The 21,021-nt window shown below is 40.7% G+C and overlaps 2 protein-coding genes across 2 annotated transcripts in view; both read left to right on the forward strand.

Annotated features, from left to right (window-relative positions):
• MME (membrane metalloendopeptidase) overlaps nucleotides 1-21,021 on the forward strand; it is a 578,791-nt gene that overhangs the window by 70,264 nt on the left and 487,506 nt on the right. The window lies entirely within an intron of this gene.
• ARHGEF26 (Rho guanine nucleotide exchange factor 26) overlaps nucleotides 1-21,021 on the forward strand; it is a 101,931-nt gene that overhangs the window by 52,580 nt on the left and 28,330 nt on the right. The window contains exons 6-10 of the mRNA XM_081138078.1: nucleotides 9,800-9,952; nucleotides 12,820-12,949; nucleotides 15,169-15,243; nucleotides 17,353-17,442; nucleotides 19,764-19,918. Of these exons, the coding sequence (XP_080994204.1) occupies nucleotides 9,800-9,952; nucleotides 12,820-12,949; nucleotides 15,169-15,243; nucleotides 17,353-17,442; nucleotides 19,764-19,918 (603 nt within the window). The remainder of the gene's footprint in view (nucleotides 1-9,799; nucleotides 9,953-12,819; nucleotides 12,950-15,168; nucleotides 15,244-17,352; nucleotides 17,443-19,763; nucleotides 19,919-21,021) is intronic.

Genomic DNA, 21,021 nt, shown 5'->3' on the forward strand with positions numbered 1-21,021 from the left:
CTAGATATTGGGGAGGGAACAGGAGGTTAGAAGAGAGAGAGATAAATCTAAAATGGATTAGGGGATGTACTAGTTTCCTATTGCTGCTATAACAAATTACTACAAATGTAGTGGATTAAAACAACACAAATTTATTCCCTTAGAATTCTGAAGGTCAGAAATCTGAAGTCAGTTTCACTGGGCTAGACTCGAGTGTTGGCAAGGCCGACTCCTGGAGGCTCTAGATCATAGATCACTTGTATTCATTGTCTTATGATCCTTTCTTCCACCTTGAAAGCCAGCTGCATACCATCATCTTCTCTGGTGTTATGCTTCCATCCTTACATCTTCTCTCATTCCAGTCCTCCTGCCTCCTGCTTAGAAGGATCCTCATGATGACATTGGGCCCACCTGGATAATCCAGAATAACTTCCCCATCTCAAGATCTCTAATCATATCTGCATAGTCCCCTTTGTCATGAAAGACAACATTGTCACAGGATATGGACATCCTTGGGGGCTTTTATTTAGCCTCCCACAGGGGGCTCTAAAAATAAACATGGTGCCCTTTGGGTTTTGGCCAAGTGCGTCTGTGCCTTGCCTGGCTTAAAGCCTCTTAATTGTGACATGACTTTTTCCTCACAATGATTAGGAAGCCAAGGCCAAGAACAGTGTTTACATGTAAAGAAATGTTCCACCACTTCTTGGCAGAAAATTGTTAGTTTGGGCTGGTTCATTGCTTTCCCATCTGTAACTCACTGAGGAGGTACCAACATATGGGACCTAAAAAAGACTGAGCTAGATCTTCCTCTAATTTTGTCATTGACAAGTAAACCTATTAAAAAATTTTAAAAGTTGAAGAGAAAATGTATGCCTGTGATTTTGAGAGGATTTGGTGTATGACAGAATTAATGGATGGAAATAGAGGAGCTTGACTTGCTGGCCTTGAACAGAGTGGACTGGAAAAGCAAGAAAGCCTCCTGGCAGTCTTTAAAAGACATGTGGATTGTGTGAATTCATGTAGGAGAGAAAGGCATTTTATTGCACCTTAAATGATAATTAATGTTAATGAGCATGTACCATGTGTCAGACTGTGTGCTAAGCACTTAACGTGTTTTAATTCATTCAGTCATTGTGAGAGCCATATGAGGTCATACCATTATTAGTCCCATTTTACAAATGAGGAACTAGGGTATAGAGACATTAAGCAAGTTGCCTAAGGTTACATGGCTAATAAAAGAGGGGGCTGGGATTTGAACCCAGGCCATCTGGCTCCCGAGCCTGCACCCGTAGCCAATATCCTGCATACATTTTCCAGAGGTGTGATGTAATGGTACACGATTAGCCTTGCTACAGGAGGTGCAATGTGAAATGGACTTTATCTAGAAGTGTATCCACTTATAGTTATTATTAATCTAATCATGAGATAACAGATCACATATCGCTAAAATCAAAGGAAAGCCTGAAGTTGGGAAAGACAAAGTGGGAAGCCTGGCCTTCGGTATTGTGGAGGTGACGGAGGCTTGGTAATCACCTGTTCTCTCTTTTTATCCCTTCTTGCCCCCCTACCATTGTCCCATAGGGTCTTTTCTCTTCTTCCTGGTGGCTTTCCTCTCACTGTGCTGTCTGTGGTCTTTCTTGAGCTGACTCTGTGAGTGACAGGGCTGAAGTTTGGCCCGGTCTTCTCCACTCAGTTATTCATTTTGTTTTTAAAAGTGTTTCAACTACAGTTTACTTTCAATATTATTTTGCATTGGTTTCAGGTGTACAGCATAGTGGTTAGATAATCGTGTAGTTTACAAACTGTTCCTCTCAATATTTCCAGCACCCACCTGACACCGTACATAGTTATTACAATATTATTGACTGTATTCCATACGCTGTGCTTTACATCCCCATGACTGTTTTGTAACTACCAACTTGTACTTCTCAATCCTTAACCTCTTCCTCCCAGTCCCCCAGTCCCCCTCCCTTCTGGCAACCATCCGTCTGTTCTCTTTCTCTGAATCTGTTTCTGTTTTATTTGTTTGTTTATTTTGCTCTTTAGATTCCACATATAAGTGAGATCATATGGTATTTGTCTTTCTCTGTCTTGCTTATTTCACTGAGCATAATACACTCTAGGTCTGTTCATGCTGTTGCAAATGGTAAGATTTCCTTCTTTTTTATGGCTGGTAAATGAAGCAACAGAAATTTATCATTGCTCCAAATGCACTTAAAACCAGGATAAGAACTTGTTTACCCCAAAGGTCCTAGTCTTCTGTACTTGGCTAAGCAATATTAATAAGCATCTAAAGAGAAAGTATTTTAAAATCCCTGGTGAAAGTTGAAGGGAGAGGGTTGTGTGAAATGGGCAGGCCAGAGCCAGCAGCTGGTAAACTGGAGCAGGTTTGAAAAATGTCAGAGAGGACATGAAATTCTAGTTCTCTCCTGCAGAAAAACATCATTTTTCTTAGAATATTATGGAAACTGACTTCTAGAGTTTTGAAAATTCTGAATTCTGGTCCCCCCTTTCTTTTTATGAAACTGAAGGGAGCCATAGAAGGCATTCTTTTCTTTTAGGAAGATAACTTTCTTTGAGCATATTTAATAAAGAAAAAACGAAATGCAAAGATTTGAGGCTTACTTTAAATGTTATCCTTCCTTGTGGATTGAATTTTGACTTGAAATATCACAGGGGCTACCTAAAAAGGATCTGCAAATAGTGCCTAAAGAGAAACGTGTCTTCCCTATGCTGATTTTATTCCAGAATGACCCACCCACAATAGGAAATGGGGCTTCAGCATGAGAAGACTTTTTTGTTTTACTTGACTTTGTTCCAATAGTCTATAAATTTATTCTCGGTCCTGTTTCCAAGCAGCAACCAAGAATCCACATTTTCCTGGTTAGTTTATAATTTATAATTTATACTTCAACTTCATCCACAAAAGGCTCAAGACAACTTACAGTAAATGACATGTACAGAATGAGGCTGTTGAAGTGGGAGACAGAAAACGGGCAGGATGAAGAGAGACAGCATGCCTAGCCACTTCTCCTGGTGGAGTTACTATGAATGAGGGTTATACACAGCAATACCCGTTCATGCGGCCAAGGTGACAGGGTCACAGAATAGGTTATGTAATTGTCATCTAGTAGTTCCTCAGAGGTCATAAACCTTGGCTAGGTTTGGAGTTTTCAAAGAAGTTTTGCCGGGCAATGCATTAGCAAAACTGTTCTTGAGATTTCAAGCCCTATATTTTGGATTTCATGTAAGGAGCATAAACACTCACCTTCCATATTTGTCAACCAATGGAGCCATTCAGTGCCACCTCCCCCCAGCCCAGCCCATTCCATTGTGAGGACCCTGATAATTGATGTAATTATGAAATCATGCCTGGTAGATACTTGCTTCATACCACCACTCACTGGCCCTCTCCTTGGAGGATGGTACTTTCACGGTGGGGCAAGGAGGAGTGACAGGTCTCTGGTATTGAATCCCTCAGCACATTGATTGAGGGCTCATTCTTTGCTAGGTCCTAGAGAGCTAGTGGTGAACCAGGCACACTTGGTTTCCTTCTCCATGGTTGTATATAAAATTGGAGGTGGGGAGAAGGATTTTCCTCCAGCTGTAAATTAATAGTTGTGCTCAAACAAAAAAATAATTAAAAACCATAAAACTGTCCACAATACCCCAGAACATCCCAGGCCGATGCACAGAAAGGTTTTCATCTCTCCTAAGGACATTTTGGTAAGGGTGCTGGCACGTGCTTCCTGGCATTCATCGATGCTATCCTCATTTCTGGGAGAAATTCAAATATGGATGAATGCGTGTGCATGACACTGAGACAGAAGAACCAGGTATGCAAAAGGTTACCATGGGAACAATCCCTTTTTCCCTCCAGTTTACTCTTGTGTGGCTGATCCAGATGATAATTTAAATTCTCATTTTAAGTCAAAACTCAGTCTCATGGAATTAAACTCTCAGAGACTTTAAAAACATTGTTTTTCTGTCTTTGTAGAATCCTGTTTATATTCCTTCTGGCACGTACATTATCAGTGAGAGGAAGGACTAGGGCCCCAGTACCTGAACTGATAAGGTGGCATCTGGGACATTTAGGTCTGTAGTCTCTCTGGCGCTCCCTTCCCTGGACCACAGCTCCACCTTCCTCTGGGATTTGCTAGGTGCCTTGAACTGAAGGTGTCTATGCGGAGGGAGCTGGATTTAGACCTAAGAAGGCTCTGCGCTTAGTGGTATTGAGGGTAAGAAAACCCTTAGTTTATCTCTTTCACTTCAATGTCTTCTTTCATGTGTCCAGGCTGATCTTAAAGGCATGATAAGACTCTTTTCACAAAAGCCATCCTAGAGATTTTAAGGATCAAACAGTAGCTATCAGAATGGGAAGGAAGGCGAAGAGAACATTTTTGTTCAGAATGTTTTTTTCACGTTCCCAAACACTTTTCATTTCAACCCTCATCCCCCTGTTACCAATCCAGAGAGAAAATTTCGGAAGAAAAAGTAAAGGTAGAATCTGAGAAGACATGTCGTCTGTTATTACGTGGCGAGATCTTGACCAGATCGGGATGGAGGGCATGCTCATTGAGAAAGAACAGTTCTGTATTTTTGTCGAATTACCATTTCCAACCAGTGTTCGTCTGGGGAGGGATTCACAGACGAGCTTCGCCTTGTTCACCATCAGTTTTGATTGGTTGGTAATGGCTGCCTGGGGTGCAGATCTGCTCTGGGCAGAGTGCCCCCTCGGGTGGTGATGTCTCCCGCAGGCTAGCGGTGGTCCTCCAGCCATGCATTTCCTACCCCTGATCCAGTGGATGCAAAGAAATTCAGAGAAATTGATGCTGATCTTGAGTGTCAACCTGGCCACTAAAAAAAAAAACAAACCCAGACAAACAAGCCCCAAGTCTCATGAACAGCAGAATATAAATTCATTTTGGTCAAGGACAGAATGTTCTGTTGGTGTTCTGTTGGGAAAGTGTTTCCAGCAGCACATAGTTCACTGCCACTTATCTGGATGCTTTCTTTGTTTAGGGAAGATACTTTATTATACAACAGCAACTTAGACATGAGCAACCTGCCCGGTATGTTTCACGTCCCCAGCCTAAGTGAACCTGACCATCTCTGGTGGGAGAGCGCGGCGCTGGGACTGACAGCTCATTCAAGTGAGGAAGGAGGCCAGGAACGATTGAGTTTGCTTTAGGCAGATGGATATTAATGAGGAAAAAGTACCTTGAAAGGATGCCATTCTGAGAAGGGTGCAGGACAGGCTGATTATAACCAGAGCCCTGCTTTCTGCGCCTCCCCAGATAGGGAGCTGAGTGCCGAGCTCCTTAGCCACCCTGGAATCCTCCCGAAATCCGGGGGGGGAGGGGTGTGTGTGTGACCTGGTGGGCGTTTCAGTAAGAGCAGCAGGCACTGAAGACATTGGGGCTGGATTGGGGCTCATTTTCGTGACCTTACTTGACAGGGTTGTGAGAGTTTGTGCTGGGAGCTTGTGTCTTTACTAGGAACCCAGTTTGTGGTCAATAAATATATCCTGACTTAAATAAAGCAAGGTAGAGACTGACCAATGTGTGGGTGTTACATTCTTGGTAAAATAGCAATAGAGCAAAATTGCTTGAACAGGTTTCATCTTTATACGTATTTTTCTGTTTAAAACACAAAGTTGATTTGTTTACATCAAATATTTGACTGTCTCCTATGGTCCCAGGTACTATGGCCAGGACCTGGGTACATGGTGTTGTACAAAACAGTCCCCTGTCCTCCAGACCTTGCTAAGAGAGACAAATGCAAACAAAATCATAATGTAATGAATTATGATCATAGTATGGATACCAACGGATAAGTATAGGGGTTTATAAAGACATAAAGTAAGGGAGTTAAACGCAGCCCACAGGGCTCAGAAGAGAGGTTCCTGGAGGAGATGAAATAGAATCCAAGATTTGGAGGATGAGTGGGACAAAGAGGAGGGCAGCTGGGAACAGGAGGGCGAAAATGAATGACTCCCAGGGCTTCACACGGTACGTGTAATCCCATAATTGCCCACACTGTGTGGACCAGGACCAGAGCACATCACTGGCCACGACCCTCCTGATTGTCTTTCCAGGAGGCTCACCTGTTGCTTCCTCTGCTGTCCTGCTGATCTTGCTGCAGCATAAATTCTCCGTGCAAGTTTTTACTGTTGACATCTATAATTTACTTGCTGAGATGACGCAACAGCTGGTCTTCTTGGAAAGTAATAATATTTCTTCTTTAGTTCAGCTGTTAGTCTTCTTGCTGGATGTCCAGTTTGAGGGCTGGCCAGTCGTAGCAGACAGACAGTAGTAGCAGGCGCCTGTGAGCAGAGGATGGAGATGTTCACAGGCTCTGGACTCAGAAAGTCCCTGGCTCTGGGTTCAAACTGAGGCTCAGTTGTTTCAAGTTTTGATGTAAGGTCCCATAGCCTTGGTTTTTGTATCTGTAAAATGGGTATAATGACTATCTCATAAAGTAGGCTTGAGGATTGAATTAAATGAGGCAGTGTATGGGAAGCATGGAGCACTGTGCTTGGCACGTGAGTGGTGGTCATAATTATTGATGGTTTGCTCCTTGACATCCACCAAAGCCTGTCATCCTGTGCTAGACACATGGAAGGAGATTTTTTTGGTTGACTGATTAAAACAGATTTCTTGTCTGTATTAAACAAGTTTTAATCTCCTCTGTAGATTGGTGGGTTTACCATACAGTCTTCAAGAGCTATCAGGAACCCTCATATCTGACATGTCAAGTACATTACCAGTTGAATTTTAAGAAGGCTCTTAGTAGTGGTATGAGGGCATTTATACCTCACATTTTAGGTCTTTTCTGCCTACTGCAGGAGGGAGAAAGTGAAGCTAACAGAAGTACATGCACTGAGTGTATCAGAAGCGGCTACCTCACTGTTGACTTCATGTTCCCCCCAAAAATGCAGTGTCACATTTAAGACCATCACTTGATAAAGCAACCACAAAAGGCCTAAACAAACACAGTCCCTGCAGTTCTAGGAAATATTAGAAGAGAGGCTACAGGCCACGAGCAAGCTCTTCAAACATGGATTTGTAGTTATCATCTTGAAATCCCACCTTCTGGGAGGCCTCCCTGGTGGTCTTGGTGATGTGACCATTGTCTGCACAGCCAAGGAGCTTACCTTTGGAAACACTCATTTGAAGTTCGGGTGTGACTGTCCTGGCAATGGTGAGTCATTAGTCAAACTGGGCTAATGTGGGTTTCTGGTTAGGAGGCAGTGTTTTCAGGAAGCCTTTTCTGGTTATCAGAGGTTTCTTGAAATATAGACTTTTAGTGATGAGATTAGAATTTTGGTAGGAAAAAAAAGAGGGAGAGGTTGTGTAACATGATTGGTTGTAAAACATGGTCAGCTTGGTAATGCTACAAAGAGGAAATAATGAATGTATTGTCCCAGAAAAAAAAATTTATAGCGCTGAAATATATTCCCATTAAAAAGTTGTCCTTCAAATAAGCCAAATAACTTCACAAAATGCTTTAACTTTTGCATCAGATTTGCTATGGACCAGCAGCATTCTTGGGTTATGGAAATAATACCACATTCTTCAGTAATACTTTTTGGGTCTTCTTGTAGCTCCACTCACTTAGTAAAATATGCAAATTTGCCAGAATAACCAATTGACAATTTAACACAGAAAGCTTTAAATTGTGTTTTATTAATTGTGCTAAGGTCAAAATAAAGAATGAGTGGCTTGGTTTATATTCGATTACAATAAGTAGCATAAACAAATATTTCATTGGTACTTTGTTTTTAATCTTGTACTTTGGCAAACCTTTTACTGTGCTAAGTGAATTTTCCTTTTCATTGGGAAAAGCCAAGTTACTGTTGTTTTTGGTTATATAGTTGCATTCTTTCAGCTTGTAGCAGTTAGCTAAAGACAAGAAACTAAAGAATATTTGCCTCGAAGTTATTTATTTCTTAGATTTACATGATAATAACCTTCTGCATGGTTTCTTCTTTTTTTCCATTTTCTTTGAACATTTTCTTCAAAGCTGCTTGGAATTAAAATAAAGTACAGATATTTTGCATTTATATGAAAACCAGCTAGAAGTGAACTAGACTTGACTACATACCACCTAGAATTGCTGTGGCTCAGAATTCTCACAGATGTGCGTTTTCAGCGGTCCATTTGACATCTCCAAGACAAAATTAAACTGCTTCCTTCTTGCTTCTCCCCGCTTCTCCTAAATCCCTGTTAATGACCCACCTTGATGCCCAAGTTGAAACCTTAACTAGAAATCCCAGTGTCTTCCTAGGCTTCCCCATCTAAGAAAGTCCGGCCAGCTAACTGATAAGGAGCAGTGAGTGATGTGCTTAATGCTAAAGAACTTACTGAAAACTACATTTCCCTTGTATTACTGTTTCAGAAGTCAGCGTTTAGAAATTATTGTTGATTTCACCTTCATCACATTTTTTGGGGAAAATGATTGGGTCTTCACGTGATAGTTATTTCTAATAGGTTTTCCTACCATTTCAAATTTGGACAGTAAGTGGGCTCTAGGGAAGTTCTCAAATTTTAGTGTTCATTCAAATCATCTAGAGATCTTGCTAAAATGTGAGTCCAAGTTGGGGGAGGTGGGTGGTGAGGTTGCGCATTTCTGATGTGCTCTTAGGTGAAACCAGTGCTGCTGGTCTGTGGACCACATTTTAAGCAGCAACACTCTGGGTGGAAATCTATGTCAAATATCTGATTTTGATGATCTGTTAACATTGGAGTCAATCTTTGGTTACCAGATAAAATACAAGACACCCATGCAATATTTGATGCATATTTTTACTGAAAAAGTATTCATTATTTATCTGAAGTTTAATTTTAACTGGACTGGACCCAATATATGCACAGACAAATACGCAAACACTCTAAATGTGGCAACCCTAAATTGCAGTCGAAGTAATTTATGAAGACACTGATATGTCAATACATATTATTAGATTTAAAATAATATGCTGCAATAGAGGACTGGGTAAAGAAGATGTGGCACATGTACACAGTGGACTACTACTCAGCCATGAGAAAGGGTGAAATACTTCCATTGGCAACAACATGGATGCACCCTGTGAATATTATATGAAGTGAAATAAGTCAGTCAGAAAAAGCTAAGAACCATATGATTTCACTCATATGTGGGATATAAAACTGAAATTTGTGGACATAAACAGCAGTGTGGTGGTTGCCAGAGGGAAGGGGTAGGGGGTGAAGAGGGGGTCCTGATATATGGCCATGGGAGAAGATATGACTTTGGGTGGTGGGCACACAGTGCAATATACAGACCTTGTAACATTGAAACCTACACCTGAAACCTATATGTTCATATTAACCATTGTCACCCCAATAAATTTAATAATAATAAAAAAACTAAATAATATGATTACTTTTATTTTAAGAGAAAGGACACATAGAACTAGGTTTGTTTCAGACTTGTTTTTAAGCACTTATTTAGGTGTTTTGCTCATATGCTTTCCAATATAATAAAATATGTAAGCATCAACCTCCCCTTCAATATCTAGGGAATTCTTGAAAAATAGTGAAATCTGTATTTTCCAAAACATACCGGAAAGCACAGAAATGAACTAGATTATCAATGTTGTAAACCGACTACGTGAAGTTATAAGGTATTAAGACGACAGATTTAAATTTAGACTTTTTTTTATAGTTTTTTGTTTGTATCTTTTTGAGTTGGTGCTGGTACTGTTGATATTTTCAAACCCTGTATAAAAGCATAACGAGGGAAATCTGTTATTAAAGCATATAGAAGAAAGCGTGAATGCTTTTCTTTGTTTTTTCAGATTCTTTACAGAGTTGGAAGCAAGACATCAGAATAATATCTTCATAGACGACATAAGTGACATTGTAGAAAAGCACACAGCGTCCACATTTGACCCATATGTGAAATACTGTACAAATGAAGTCTACCAACAGCGAACACTACAGAAATTGTTGTAAGCTATGTTGAATATTACAGTTTTAATTGTCGAACCTTTTTTTAATTAAGTTGCATTGGTTGAAATTAATTGATCTCTTAAGTCATGTTTAGAAATGTCCTCTGATGGCCCATTTCTCTGGGACAAATGTTTAAGAGAATTGCACATTTGAGTAGAAAAATCTAGTCTGGAGAATTTTCTCTCTAAAGCAGTTAGGAAATGAGTTTGTTGTTTCCCTTGTTTTTGTGCTTAATTGTTGTGATCATCATTTCAAACCCCCTCGTTTTCTAAGCCTTTAACTGACCATTAAGCATTTTGTCTGAGGCCAGGAGAGGGTTTTTGAGGAGGCTGGTTAATGCCTAGGATCCAGAGTTTTCTCTTGTACTCTAACCTTCTTCCATTCAAATGACAGCTCTGTTCAGTTGTTTGTTGGAATCGATGACTTTCCCCTTGGGTAGTGAGGAGGGAAGGTCTGAAAGAAACCAATGGGGGGAAAAGTCCTCATCTCTATCCATGAAAGAGTCAGCAACTGTTCAGTAATGTCTATGTGGTTCTATTTTCCGGGCCTTATTTATCACAAGTAGCTGGCTGGTTGCTGTTTTTTAAAACTTTCTTTATTGATTTCAGAGAGAGGAAAGGAGAGGGAGGGAGAGATAGAAACATCAATGATGAGAGAGCCATTGAGCGGCTGCCTCCTGCACGCCGCCTGCTGGGGACCGAGCCCGCAGCCCTGGCATGTGCCCTGACAGGGAATCGAGCCTCGATCCCCAGGATCCTAGGCCGACGCTCAAACGCTGAGCCTCGCCCGGCCGGGTGGTAGCTGTTTGCTTTGCAGTGCGGTTGCACATGCTGTGAACTCAGTTTGGGGACTTACTGGCTGTTACCATTCTCCTCCCGCCTGGGACTTGTGGCATTTGGGACCTTGGCGTGGAGCTCTGGCCAGCTCCTCTGTAAAGTGTGAGACCCTGTGGAGAGGTGGGGTTGCTGATGAGTCATCACCTCGTGGCCGTTTGGAGAAGCGGCCCCTCGTTGGTGAGATGGGCTGATCAGCCCCCTCTCCTCTCCACATGCTCGAGAAGCTCCTGGATTGGCAGGGTGGGAAATCCAGCTGCCAACTCCAGGTGAGGTTTTCAGCACGAAGCAGGGTTTGTCGTCACTATTACCATTTGGGGCTGGACCACTCTTTGTTGTGGGGACTGACCTGCATCCTGCACATTGTAGCGTGTTCAGTAGGGTCCCTGGCCTCTGCCCACTAGATGCTGGTAGCACCCCTTTGCCCCAGCTGTGACAGACATTGCTGAATGTCCTGCAGATATTGTTGAATGTCCCTTTGGGTCAAAATCACACTGCTCATTTTTCCTCACCTTGCTGCCCCTGCTGGGAACTGCTGATGTAAAGGTTGCTCTGTAACTGTTAGAAAATGCAAGTATGTGTTCGAAAACAAAGTCTTAAATTAGAGCTAAATTTTGGGGGGTTTTTCCCTTTTTTTTTTTTTGCAGGATTAAGAAATGTGAATAGGAGCTGCTTTACATTATGTAACTCTTAAAAAATAAAGGTTTTATTGAAATTCGCTTACTGATACCATTATTTGAGCTTTCACCTGGAAATCAGTGGCTGTGTTTTCAGAAGCTGTGTTGCAGTTGATGTGAATTTATATTTAGAACAGTGACATTCAACCTCACCTGCACTTTGGAAACTCCTGGGAACCTAAAAGCAAGCAAAAAAACAAAGCCCAGGGTTCATCCCAGACTAATCAGACTCTTTGGAGGTGGGGAACTGGGACCTAAGTGATTTAAAGATGCAGCTGGTTTAGAGTTTGATTTTTTTCTCTTAACTTTCTAAAAATCTTTCGAGCCAGCGGGAAGGAAGACTTAAAGCTCTTCACTTTGGAAAATGAAATAAAAACATTTCTGCAAAATTTCTTTTAATTTGCTATTCTGGCTATTTCCTAATTTATTTTTAGAAGACTTAAACCAAATCATCTAATTTTCAATATATATATTTTTAAAAAGGTCTCAGTTCCCTCCGCCCTGCTTCGTGCCCTGCCCCCTTCCCCACCCTCCAACATCCCTGCCCCCTCCTGGAAAGTCACAATGGAGCTCCTCAGAGCTCCCCTGGGGGTGAAGTGCGGTGAGGGTGAGAGATGCAGGGCTGAAGGCACCCACTGAAAGTCAGAAGACCTTGGCTTGACTTCTGTCTCTGCCAAATACTAGATCTATTATTTGGCAAGTCGGGGACCTTTCTGAGGCTCCATTCATATTAGAATCCCCTCTTGACCTTCCTTAAAAGTTACATGGGTGGTTCCATATAAGATGTTATATGTCAGTGTATCTTGCTAAATTCCATAAAGATATTGTGGCAGTATTTTACTGTTTTTATGTCACTGGGAGAGAGGAAACACTGGCTGACAATAGTCAGAAGGTTTTCTGTCTTAGAAGCTTTGAAAAAGTCCAACAGCCTCCTGGTTAGTAAATCCAGTCTGACATTTATTCCTTAGATTATTATTTAGTGCCAGAGAAGTGGCTTAAAACAAATCATTTGTTATCTTTTTAATGGGATGTTTATAGGTTATCAGAGATGAGGTCTAGTCTGTATACTAACTCGTAATTGAAACGTTCACCATTACGATGCCATTAGCTCGCCGTTTGTTTACTTTGTCTTACTGTTCCTACTGGCACCTTAAACTCACATCTTATAGCAGCCTTGACTGTAAAAGGCAGACAAGCCATCTCTGCTTACCTATGCCATTGTGTGTTCATGTTCTATATATTTAAAATCATCGATAATACATGAATTGATCCCAGTATTTTATACTACATGTGTATTTGCTTCTTAACTGGAGGAGGCAGGACCCTGAAGATTCTTCCTTCTTCGTTTTCCCTCAGAGCCACCAATCCATCTTTTAAGGAGGTGTTGTCCAGAATCGAGTCCCACGAAGACTGTCGGAACTTGCCCATGATCTCTTTCCTCATTCTCCCCATGCAGAGGGTGACTCGCCTTCCCCTGCTGATGGATGTAAGACGCGACTTCTGCGGGTAGCTGTAGGGCCATAAATCTCACTAAGAATGTTACTCTTCTTCCACTTAAATTTATGCATCCCCCCTCTATCAAATCCCCCGATTGAGTGAGAAGGTGCTATTCCATTGGAAAGTCTCACTTTTATCTAATATCTTTGGAAATCATCTTCAATTTAGATTTGTGTGGTCACTGAAGAATTTAGATGGCATTATACACAACATTTTTGGAAGTGGGAAGAGTACTGACTTCTTGAAGTCTGGAGCCCTGGATTCCTGTGCCAGTGAGCCACCAGGCCTATGGCCTTGGCCAACTCAATTAATCTCTTTGGGCCTCCATTTCCTCAGGCCAATCACTAAGATTCCTTTCCTTTAGTTTTCCTGAGACTTCATTGATTAGTATACAGGCTTGTGCTGAGTTATATTAGTATTGTGAGTTGTTCAAAGATAACCTTTAATGGAGCATCTACTGTGCTTTCTTCTGTAAGATTTATCAGAAGTAAAGAAGTTTTAAACAAAAAGATTATGTTATGCTATGTGACTTCTAAGACTTTTATAAAAATATGAAACTTTAGTTGTATAGGGAAATATTTCAAACTACTATATTAAATACGAAATGAGTGCTTTCTAATGTAAAATTTCTTGTAATGTTACAAATTTTCAGGGTTCTTTTTTTTCCTTCTTCTGAAAATGCATTTTAGCCATATTTCCTTAGATTTCGTATATACTGAGATCTCTCAGCCCTTTATATTCTCTCTGTTTAATTTTGGCAGAATTGCTTGACTACATTGGAACTCACAAAACCTAACATCCCATGGTGGAGGTTTATGCCATTGTTGTCCATGGGCTCTAATTTTGGGGGGTTCAGAGACCCTTTTGAGATTCTGCGTAAAGCTGTAGTCATTCTGCCTAGAAAATTCTTGTGCACATCATTTCCATAAAATTGAAGTGTGCAGAGACAGGGTGAACTTAGGATGCCTGCTCTCAGGGACATAAACCAGCATTTTAAAAACTGCTTTCATACTCCTTAGTGGGTCATAAAATTGATTTTTGAAAAATGAGCACTGTTTTTAAAAAGTTAGAACATACAGTACATGTTATGTATATGGGTCATAACATGGTTAAATATTATTTCATAAAAAAAAACTTGTTTCATTTTTGTTTGCATGTTTACTAGTTGCGGTGTTAAATATTTCTTACAGTGGGTCGTAGTCAAAAAAAAATTGAGAATTATTAATATAAACCCACAGGTGCCACCCTCTGTGTTTCTTCTGACATATTACACGGAACAAGCCTGACACCTGACCAGTTTGTAGGCCTGGCACTTTCCTGCATTTTAGGTACCAGTGGTTTGCTAGGTCCAACTACCTTCCACCTTCGCTTGATTCCTGTTGCCTTAATCTGTTCTCCTGTGAGAGAATCTGGCCACTGAGGCAGAATCTAAATGTACTTAAGCCACTGTCTTTTCAATTTTACTTCATTTGGAGATTTAATCTTGTTTTGAGATGATTTAAGCCTAATTGAGATGAACAGTTTTAGCAATTAAAATGGTTTTGAATGGGCATAGTTCCAAAAGTTATGTGTAATTCAAGTTACCTTGAATCGACCCTCTTTGAGCTCAATTTTACCATCACAAAAATTGCAGTATAAATCTATCAAGAGAAAATTTAGCAGCCTTTTTCTCTTGATCATTTTATCCAATTGTGTCATCTGCAAAATTAATTAACCTCTAAATAATAATGAATGTGATGACAAGTAAAATAATTTTATCATTTATTGAGGGCCTACTGTGTGCCAGGCGCTCATAAGGAACTTTACATGTATCGTCATTTAACCCTTGCAACCACCTGTGGACATAGTTGGTGTTGTTCTGAATTTACAGATGAAGAAACTGAGGCTTAAAGAGACAAAGGACAGGACTTGCCCAAAGTCAAATAGCTAATAAAGGGCAGAACTCAGATTTGAAACCAGGTGCATCCACCTCTAAAGTCTATCCTCTTATTTAACTGTTTCCTAAAATGGATTGACTTGGGTTCTTTGTTTTTAAAGACTACTTCCTCGTTTTGTAATTGGATTTTAATGTCATCGCCATACCCAGCCATAATATTGTGTTCAGCATTGTTAAGTTTGCTATGAGTAAGAGGATATGTCTGGGCATTGGTTTTATTGTACTTAATAAAATAAATCAGTTAATTTTTTTCTTCATTTTCTTCATTCCAGACTATCTGTCAAAAAACACCTAAGGACTCCCCGAAATATGAAGTCTGCAAAAGGGCCTTGAAGGAAGTAAGCAAGGTAACTGTTGCCTAGCTCATCAGACACTAGGCCACTCAAATAGCTCGGAAGAGAATGTGTCTGGGTTTGATGCTGAAAACTGGTAGATTCTCATAGCCTTTTGCACAGCATTCTTTAGATAGCTGAAAAACAATAATGTTTGCCATACTCAGGTGAAATGCACATTTTTACTGTGTCAGTCAGAAGTCTCATTTTCTTGTGGTGTCCGAATAGCTATTTATTTATTCTCTCATTAAATAACTATTTATTGCATATCAACTACTGTGCCAAGCAGAATGCCAGCCTTTGAATATGGTGATGAACAAGGTAGTTGTGGTCATTGCTTCCCCCTGACACGTGCCATGCCAAGGGGAAGGCAGACATTAAATAGGAATTGTAGTGAAGGATGGTGATGACAAGATAGGGAAGAACACAGTAATGGGCAAGCTGAACCTAAAGCAAGAGGAGCTTTGAGCCAGGGATTGGGGGAAAGAGAGTCTCGGGTATATATAGAGAACCAAAGGCAAGAAAGCGTTTGGAGAATTTGAAGAACTGGAATGTTCTTCATGTGACTGTAGAGCCTAGTCTAGGAGAGAGTACTAGGGAGCCATGCTAGGAATTGTGGAACTTACCCTAAGATGATGCGGAAGGTATAAATTCATGGGTTGTGAAAGTGACTGTGGGGAGGGGACCAGTTATGTGGCTTTTTATAGTTGATTAGGTTTGAGATGACAGTGGTGTGTACCAATGTGATAGAAAGGTGGAGAGAAGCAAACCCATAATTTTGGGAGGTAGGGATGGAGATTGAGTAGGTGAGCATACTAGGGTCAGAAGTCAAGGGATATCTTCTCTGGCTTGGGCGTCTAGATAGATGCTCTTACTTATCTCTACAGTAGAAACATGGGAAGGTGATGAGTTCCATTTTGGATATGTGTCACTGAGATTCCTATAGGATGTCCAAGTTAGCTGAGTAACCAGGTCAGGAGCGCAGTGGAGAGACTGGAATTGGAGGCATGAATATGGGAATCATCAGTATGCGGGTGATGTTTGAAGCTGGGAGAGTGGCTGAGATTACCCAGAAAGAGTGTGTAGATGAAGAAGAGTAAAGAGTCTGAGCTAGAACCATGAACAACACCAACATTCATCTTGTTTAGAGACAAGGAACCAGCAGAGGAGACTTAAAAGTCAGGACAGAATGTACCAAGGAAGAAGGAAAACTGTAATGGCTGCAAAAGAGCAGATGGTTTGGTGGAAGGAAGGTCAGCCCTTTGAGATGGCTGTGGGCCATCCAACAAGAGATGCCTTCTAGGTGGTTGGTTCTCCTGGCAATCAGCCCTCCTCCCATGGTTAGCGGCTTTTTAAAAGTTACCTCATTGACATAAACTCAGGTGTTTTTGAAAGGGGCTTGTTATAAATCAATATCGTATTATAACTAAACATGCCCCTATGGCTCCTACATAGGAAACTACAAGGGTTTTAGGTGCTATGTGCCGGGAACTAAGGGCAAGGACCAGCTATATATTTCTTACTGTAAACCGCAATGTCACAGGCCCTCACCAGAGGACTGTGAATGCATTTGGTTGTAGATCATTCACTAGTTCTAATGAAAGTGAACTCCCCTTAGCTTGGCTATCCTTGAAGAATCCTTGGCCATCGGGTTCCACCTGCATGAAGGCTCCCCTGCTTCAGCATTCTGTTTAGTGGTCACACGTATTTTGCCTGTACCATTGCTTGGAATCCGCCTGCAGCTGCTCTGACTTGGAAATGAGGACTGTGGTGCAGCGTGCCGAGGCCGAGGCCGAGGCCGAGGGAGGGGGCGTGGGTAGAGGCCGGCAGAATGCTCAGGGACTGGCGTGAGGAACCTGTGTGTGGAGGGCATGATGTAACAAGAACACATGAAGGATATGTGTCCCTAAACATTTTCAGGATACTTTTTCCCTCTGTCCTCACATCCTAATAACACTACTTCTGAGTACACTGTCTTAACTGTGTAAAACTCAGCTCTTTAACTGTCAGAAATGAGTCTCTGGAGCTTCCCGAGCGCTAATTATTTCCTGGGAGAGATCTGCATTTGAAAGTGAGGTTTCTCGCCTTGACCCCCTAACCCTCTGCATTTTTCTCTGTTCCCAGTTGGTCCGACTGTGTAATGAAGGAGCCAGGAAGATGGAAAGGACAGAAATGATGTACACAATTAACTCCCAGCTGGAATTTAAAATTAAGGTATCCTTGCATTTCTTCATAAGCAGATTTATTACTGCTCTTGCTTACGTCTTCTGTAAATAGAGAGAGAGTTGAGGGCAACAAAGTGGATAGGATTTTACTTTTCAAAGAAGGGCCATAAATTGATTAGAGAGAGGCTGGTGGAAGGAGTAGCAGATGCTGAGTGCAGTTCTGCTCTTGCTTGTGCCAGATACAGCGACCTTTCTGCAGCCCATAGAGTTGGGTATTATCTAACTAGAACATTTTATTTTATAGGAAGACACCAAAATTGGGGAAGGGGTAGTTAAAAATAATAGATTTTAGTATGGAAAGGAGATTTCTTTTAGATTCTCAGAGTGTCCTGCAAAACAGTGGTATTGTATCCCAGGGGCTGGACCAGGGTGTTCTCCCAAATCAAATAAGGACACTCCTTGTCCGGTTTTCAAAAACAAGATTGTTCCTGGATTGTTCTTTGCAAATTTGTGTTTCTCCCATAATTCTTTATTGACTGTGTGCTGCCCTTTACTGTTTGATACTGCTCAGGAGCAGATGACAAGGCAAACAAAAAAGAAAATGACAATTAATGGCAAATCTTGGCCATGTTCAGTCCATTGTTGGTTTACAGCTGAGTTCTTAATGGATGTGAATGCTCACAATTGTGGTTCTATTTCATTTTATTACATGTAAATTTCATCAAGCAACTTAAAATGACAGGTCATATTTTTTTTTATAGTAAAAGTGTTTCATTTTCTAACAAAATACATTTATAATATTGGATTTTTTTGTTTTTAAAAGAGGCATAGATACGTTGAAAGCCACTGTCCATTTTAACAATTTATTTTTGCCTAGTGGAGTATGAGGAGTCCATAAAAGTCAATCTAATTTAAAAACATGTTAGTTTTAAAAACTTTCTTTCCCCAGCCCCTGAACTAAGGACAGCCATAGGGCGCACGTACATTGGAACTTAACCGTGAAACTGTCCTTGGTTCATCGGGTAGGGCTACATGCAACCGCAAGATAGCGCTGTGTTTGTCCCCAGTAATTCCATACCTTCAGCAGGACCAGACCTGACACACAGGTCTTTGTGGTGGCCTCTTGTGTGCTGATAGGGTTCTCCAGAGTTAGCTAAGCAATTTTTGTTTGTCGGCCTTTTACATTTCAGCCGTTCCTGTTGGATTTGAGATTTGGGGGCTGGGAACTCTACGAACTCCCTTAATAGCAAGTTTTGAAAGTTTGAGGTCAGCCATAATGTTTCCGCTTCCTTTTTAAACCTTCAGGAAAACAGTACATAACTGATGAGCAACCTGCTTATAAAAATCCTTTATAAAGTTAAAAAAAAAAAAATCCTCTTAGCTTTCTTATTTCCTTCCTAATATCCTCAATTTCCTTTAGCTATTTTTAATCATTATTCCCTGAAAAGGATGACATTTGGTTGCTCTCCACTACTACAGTTATGTTTTGTGTGTCTGAGAACTTCTGCTTATTTTATGGATGTAGTTTTTTAAATCAGATTTTTGGCAGTAAGCATTTCTGGTAACTTAAAAAAAAAAAAAAGAGCTCTCAAGGGTAAGGATTATCCTGTGGTTTTGAGAGTTTTCCAGTCGGAAACTGGAAACTGAATTTTTTAAAAACTATGTAATTTCTTGTATCCAGCCTTTTCTATGAGATTAAGATGGATTATTTTGGGAAAACTTCATTTTTCCAGCCAGAAAATGGCATGATGCTTTCGGGGATGAACTTCCACAGGGGAAAACGACCATAAACTTAAGAACAGGTGTTCCTTAGAATGTGGCTAAGTAAATAGTCAGCAGACAAATCATACATTTGAGAGGGTTTTTTTCCCTTGTGAGTAAAGTCTCTCTAATTCATAAAGTGAACGCAGACTTTTATATTTCTCTTATTAACTACAGTTACCCATATTTTTCTGTATGTTTAGATTCTGATATGTGATATTTAAAATAACTGCAGTTGATACTGATAGATGTCATTTTGAGGCTTTTCAGTTTTAAGTGGATGCTTATCCGTCTTCTTTTTTAGCTGAGAGTTAATAGAAAGGGAAATATAATCCTTTCTGGTGGACCCAATAACATTTTCTCATTGAATTTTAATCACATGTAGGCAAGTTAATAGTTTCTTTATATTGGAAAATAAGTTGTTCTTTTCACTTTCTATTGGAGAATTACTATACTTCTCTAGTTATATTTCACTATAATATACCTATAAAATGACAATGTAGGCCATAATATGTATAATGTTTTTGAACGTAAGTCGTAGATTTTACTCTCAGTAATCTTAAAGGCACTCTCCTTTGGCTTTGGTGCTGAGTTCTTCTGTTTCTGTAGCCTTTCCCTCTAGTCTCCTCTTCCCGGTGGCTGGTCAAGAGAGGCGAGTTGACAGCCTACGTGGAGGACACTGTGCTTTTCTCCAGAAGGACGTCCAAGCAGCAGGTCTACTTCTTTCTCTTTAATGACGTCCTCATCATCACCAAGAAGAAGAGGTAAGCCTTGCTGTGGCGTTGCTCGCTGTGGATCCAGGCTCCAGGCTCTGCGATTCAAATGCTTGTTAGAGGTGATCATCCTTCCCAAGCTTGAGACATTAGATGTAAAGGTTCTGCACATGAAATCACAATAGCGTCTGCGCTCCATTTTCTTTAAATTACCTGTGCTGGTAAAACTTGAATTGTTACCAGCACCACCATTCTAGCCACTCTTTCTTGAGCAAAGCCACCATCTGAGCATTTTATACATTTGTATTATTGCGTTCTCATGACACCTCCGGAGAGACAACACTTCTATTCACAATCAGCATTTTTCAAATTTCTTCTCCATGGAAACTTTCCTCTGGTTGAGAGCAAGCTGGGCTGCAAGTCTGGTGCTTCTTGTAACTTAATTTAAAATGCACTGCTCTTAATGGCTGTTAGTCTAAAGTCTTCCCCGGTGACTGGGAAGATGCTAGCGGTCCTCTAATACTCTCTTCTTAAGGGAGTAGGAGGTAACTCTGTCGGTTGGCAGCATGTTTCTTCCTCCACCTTCAGACTTCTGCTTGTATATTCATGTCCTGCTCTAGGGAGACGTCCAGGAGGAATCCTGTACAAGTCTTATTTTTACAGTATTTGTTCCAACTACACACACACACACACACACACACACACACTCACTTCCCTCAGCTCTGCTGTTCTCTAGGGAACATTCTTTATTAACTATACTCAGTATATGTAGGATTGTAAAATATTTTCCTGCTGGTCCTTCATAAATATTCCATCTTTCCCAGAATGTGAACTTAAAAAAACACCCATAAATCTGTGGTGTGTTATTTCCACATATGAAGGCAGTGGTAGTGGGCAGAACTGCTGACATATAACAGAAGTAGAGGTGGTTCTTGGGGTGTAGCTTAGATAAGGTGAAGAGAATCGTGGAAACAGGCTTCTAGGAATATGTAATATAAGTGTCCAAATTTATCACACAATAGTTATTTAAATTCTGCTTCTAAATTGCTGACATTTTAGCTTGAGTATTCAAACTAACCTGGAGAGCATTATGCTAAGTGAAATTAGCCGTCAGAGAAAGACAAATACCATATGATTTCACTCATATGTGGAAT

The sequence above is a fragment of the Miniopterus schreibersii genome, assembly GCF_964146895.1.
Source record: "Miniopterus schreibersii genome assembly, chromosome: 5".
NCBI classification, from domain to species: Eukaryota; Metazoa; Chordata; class Mammalia; order Chiroptera; family Miniopteridae; genus Miniopterus; species Miniopterus schreibersii.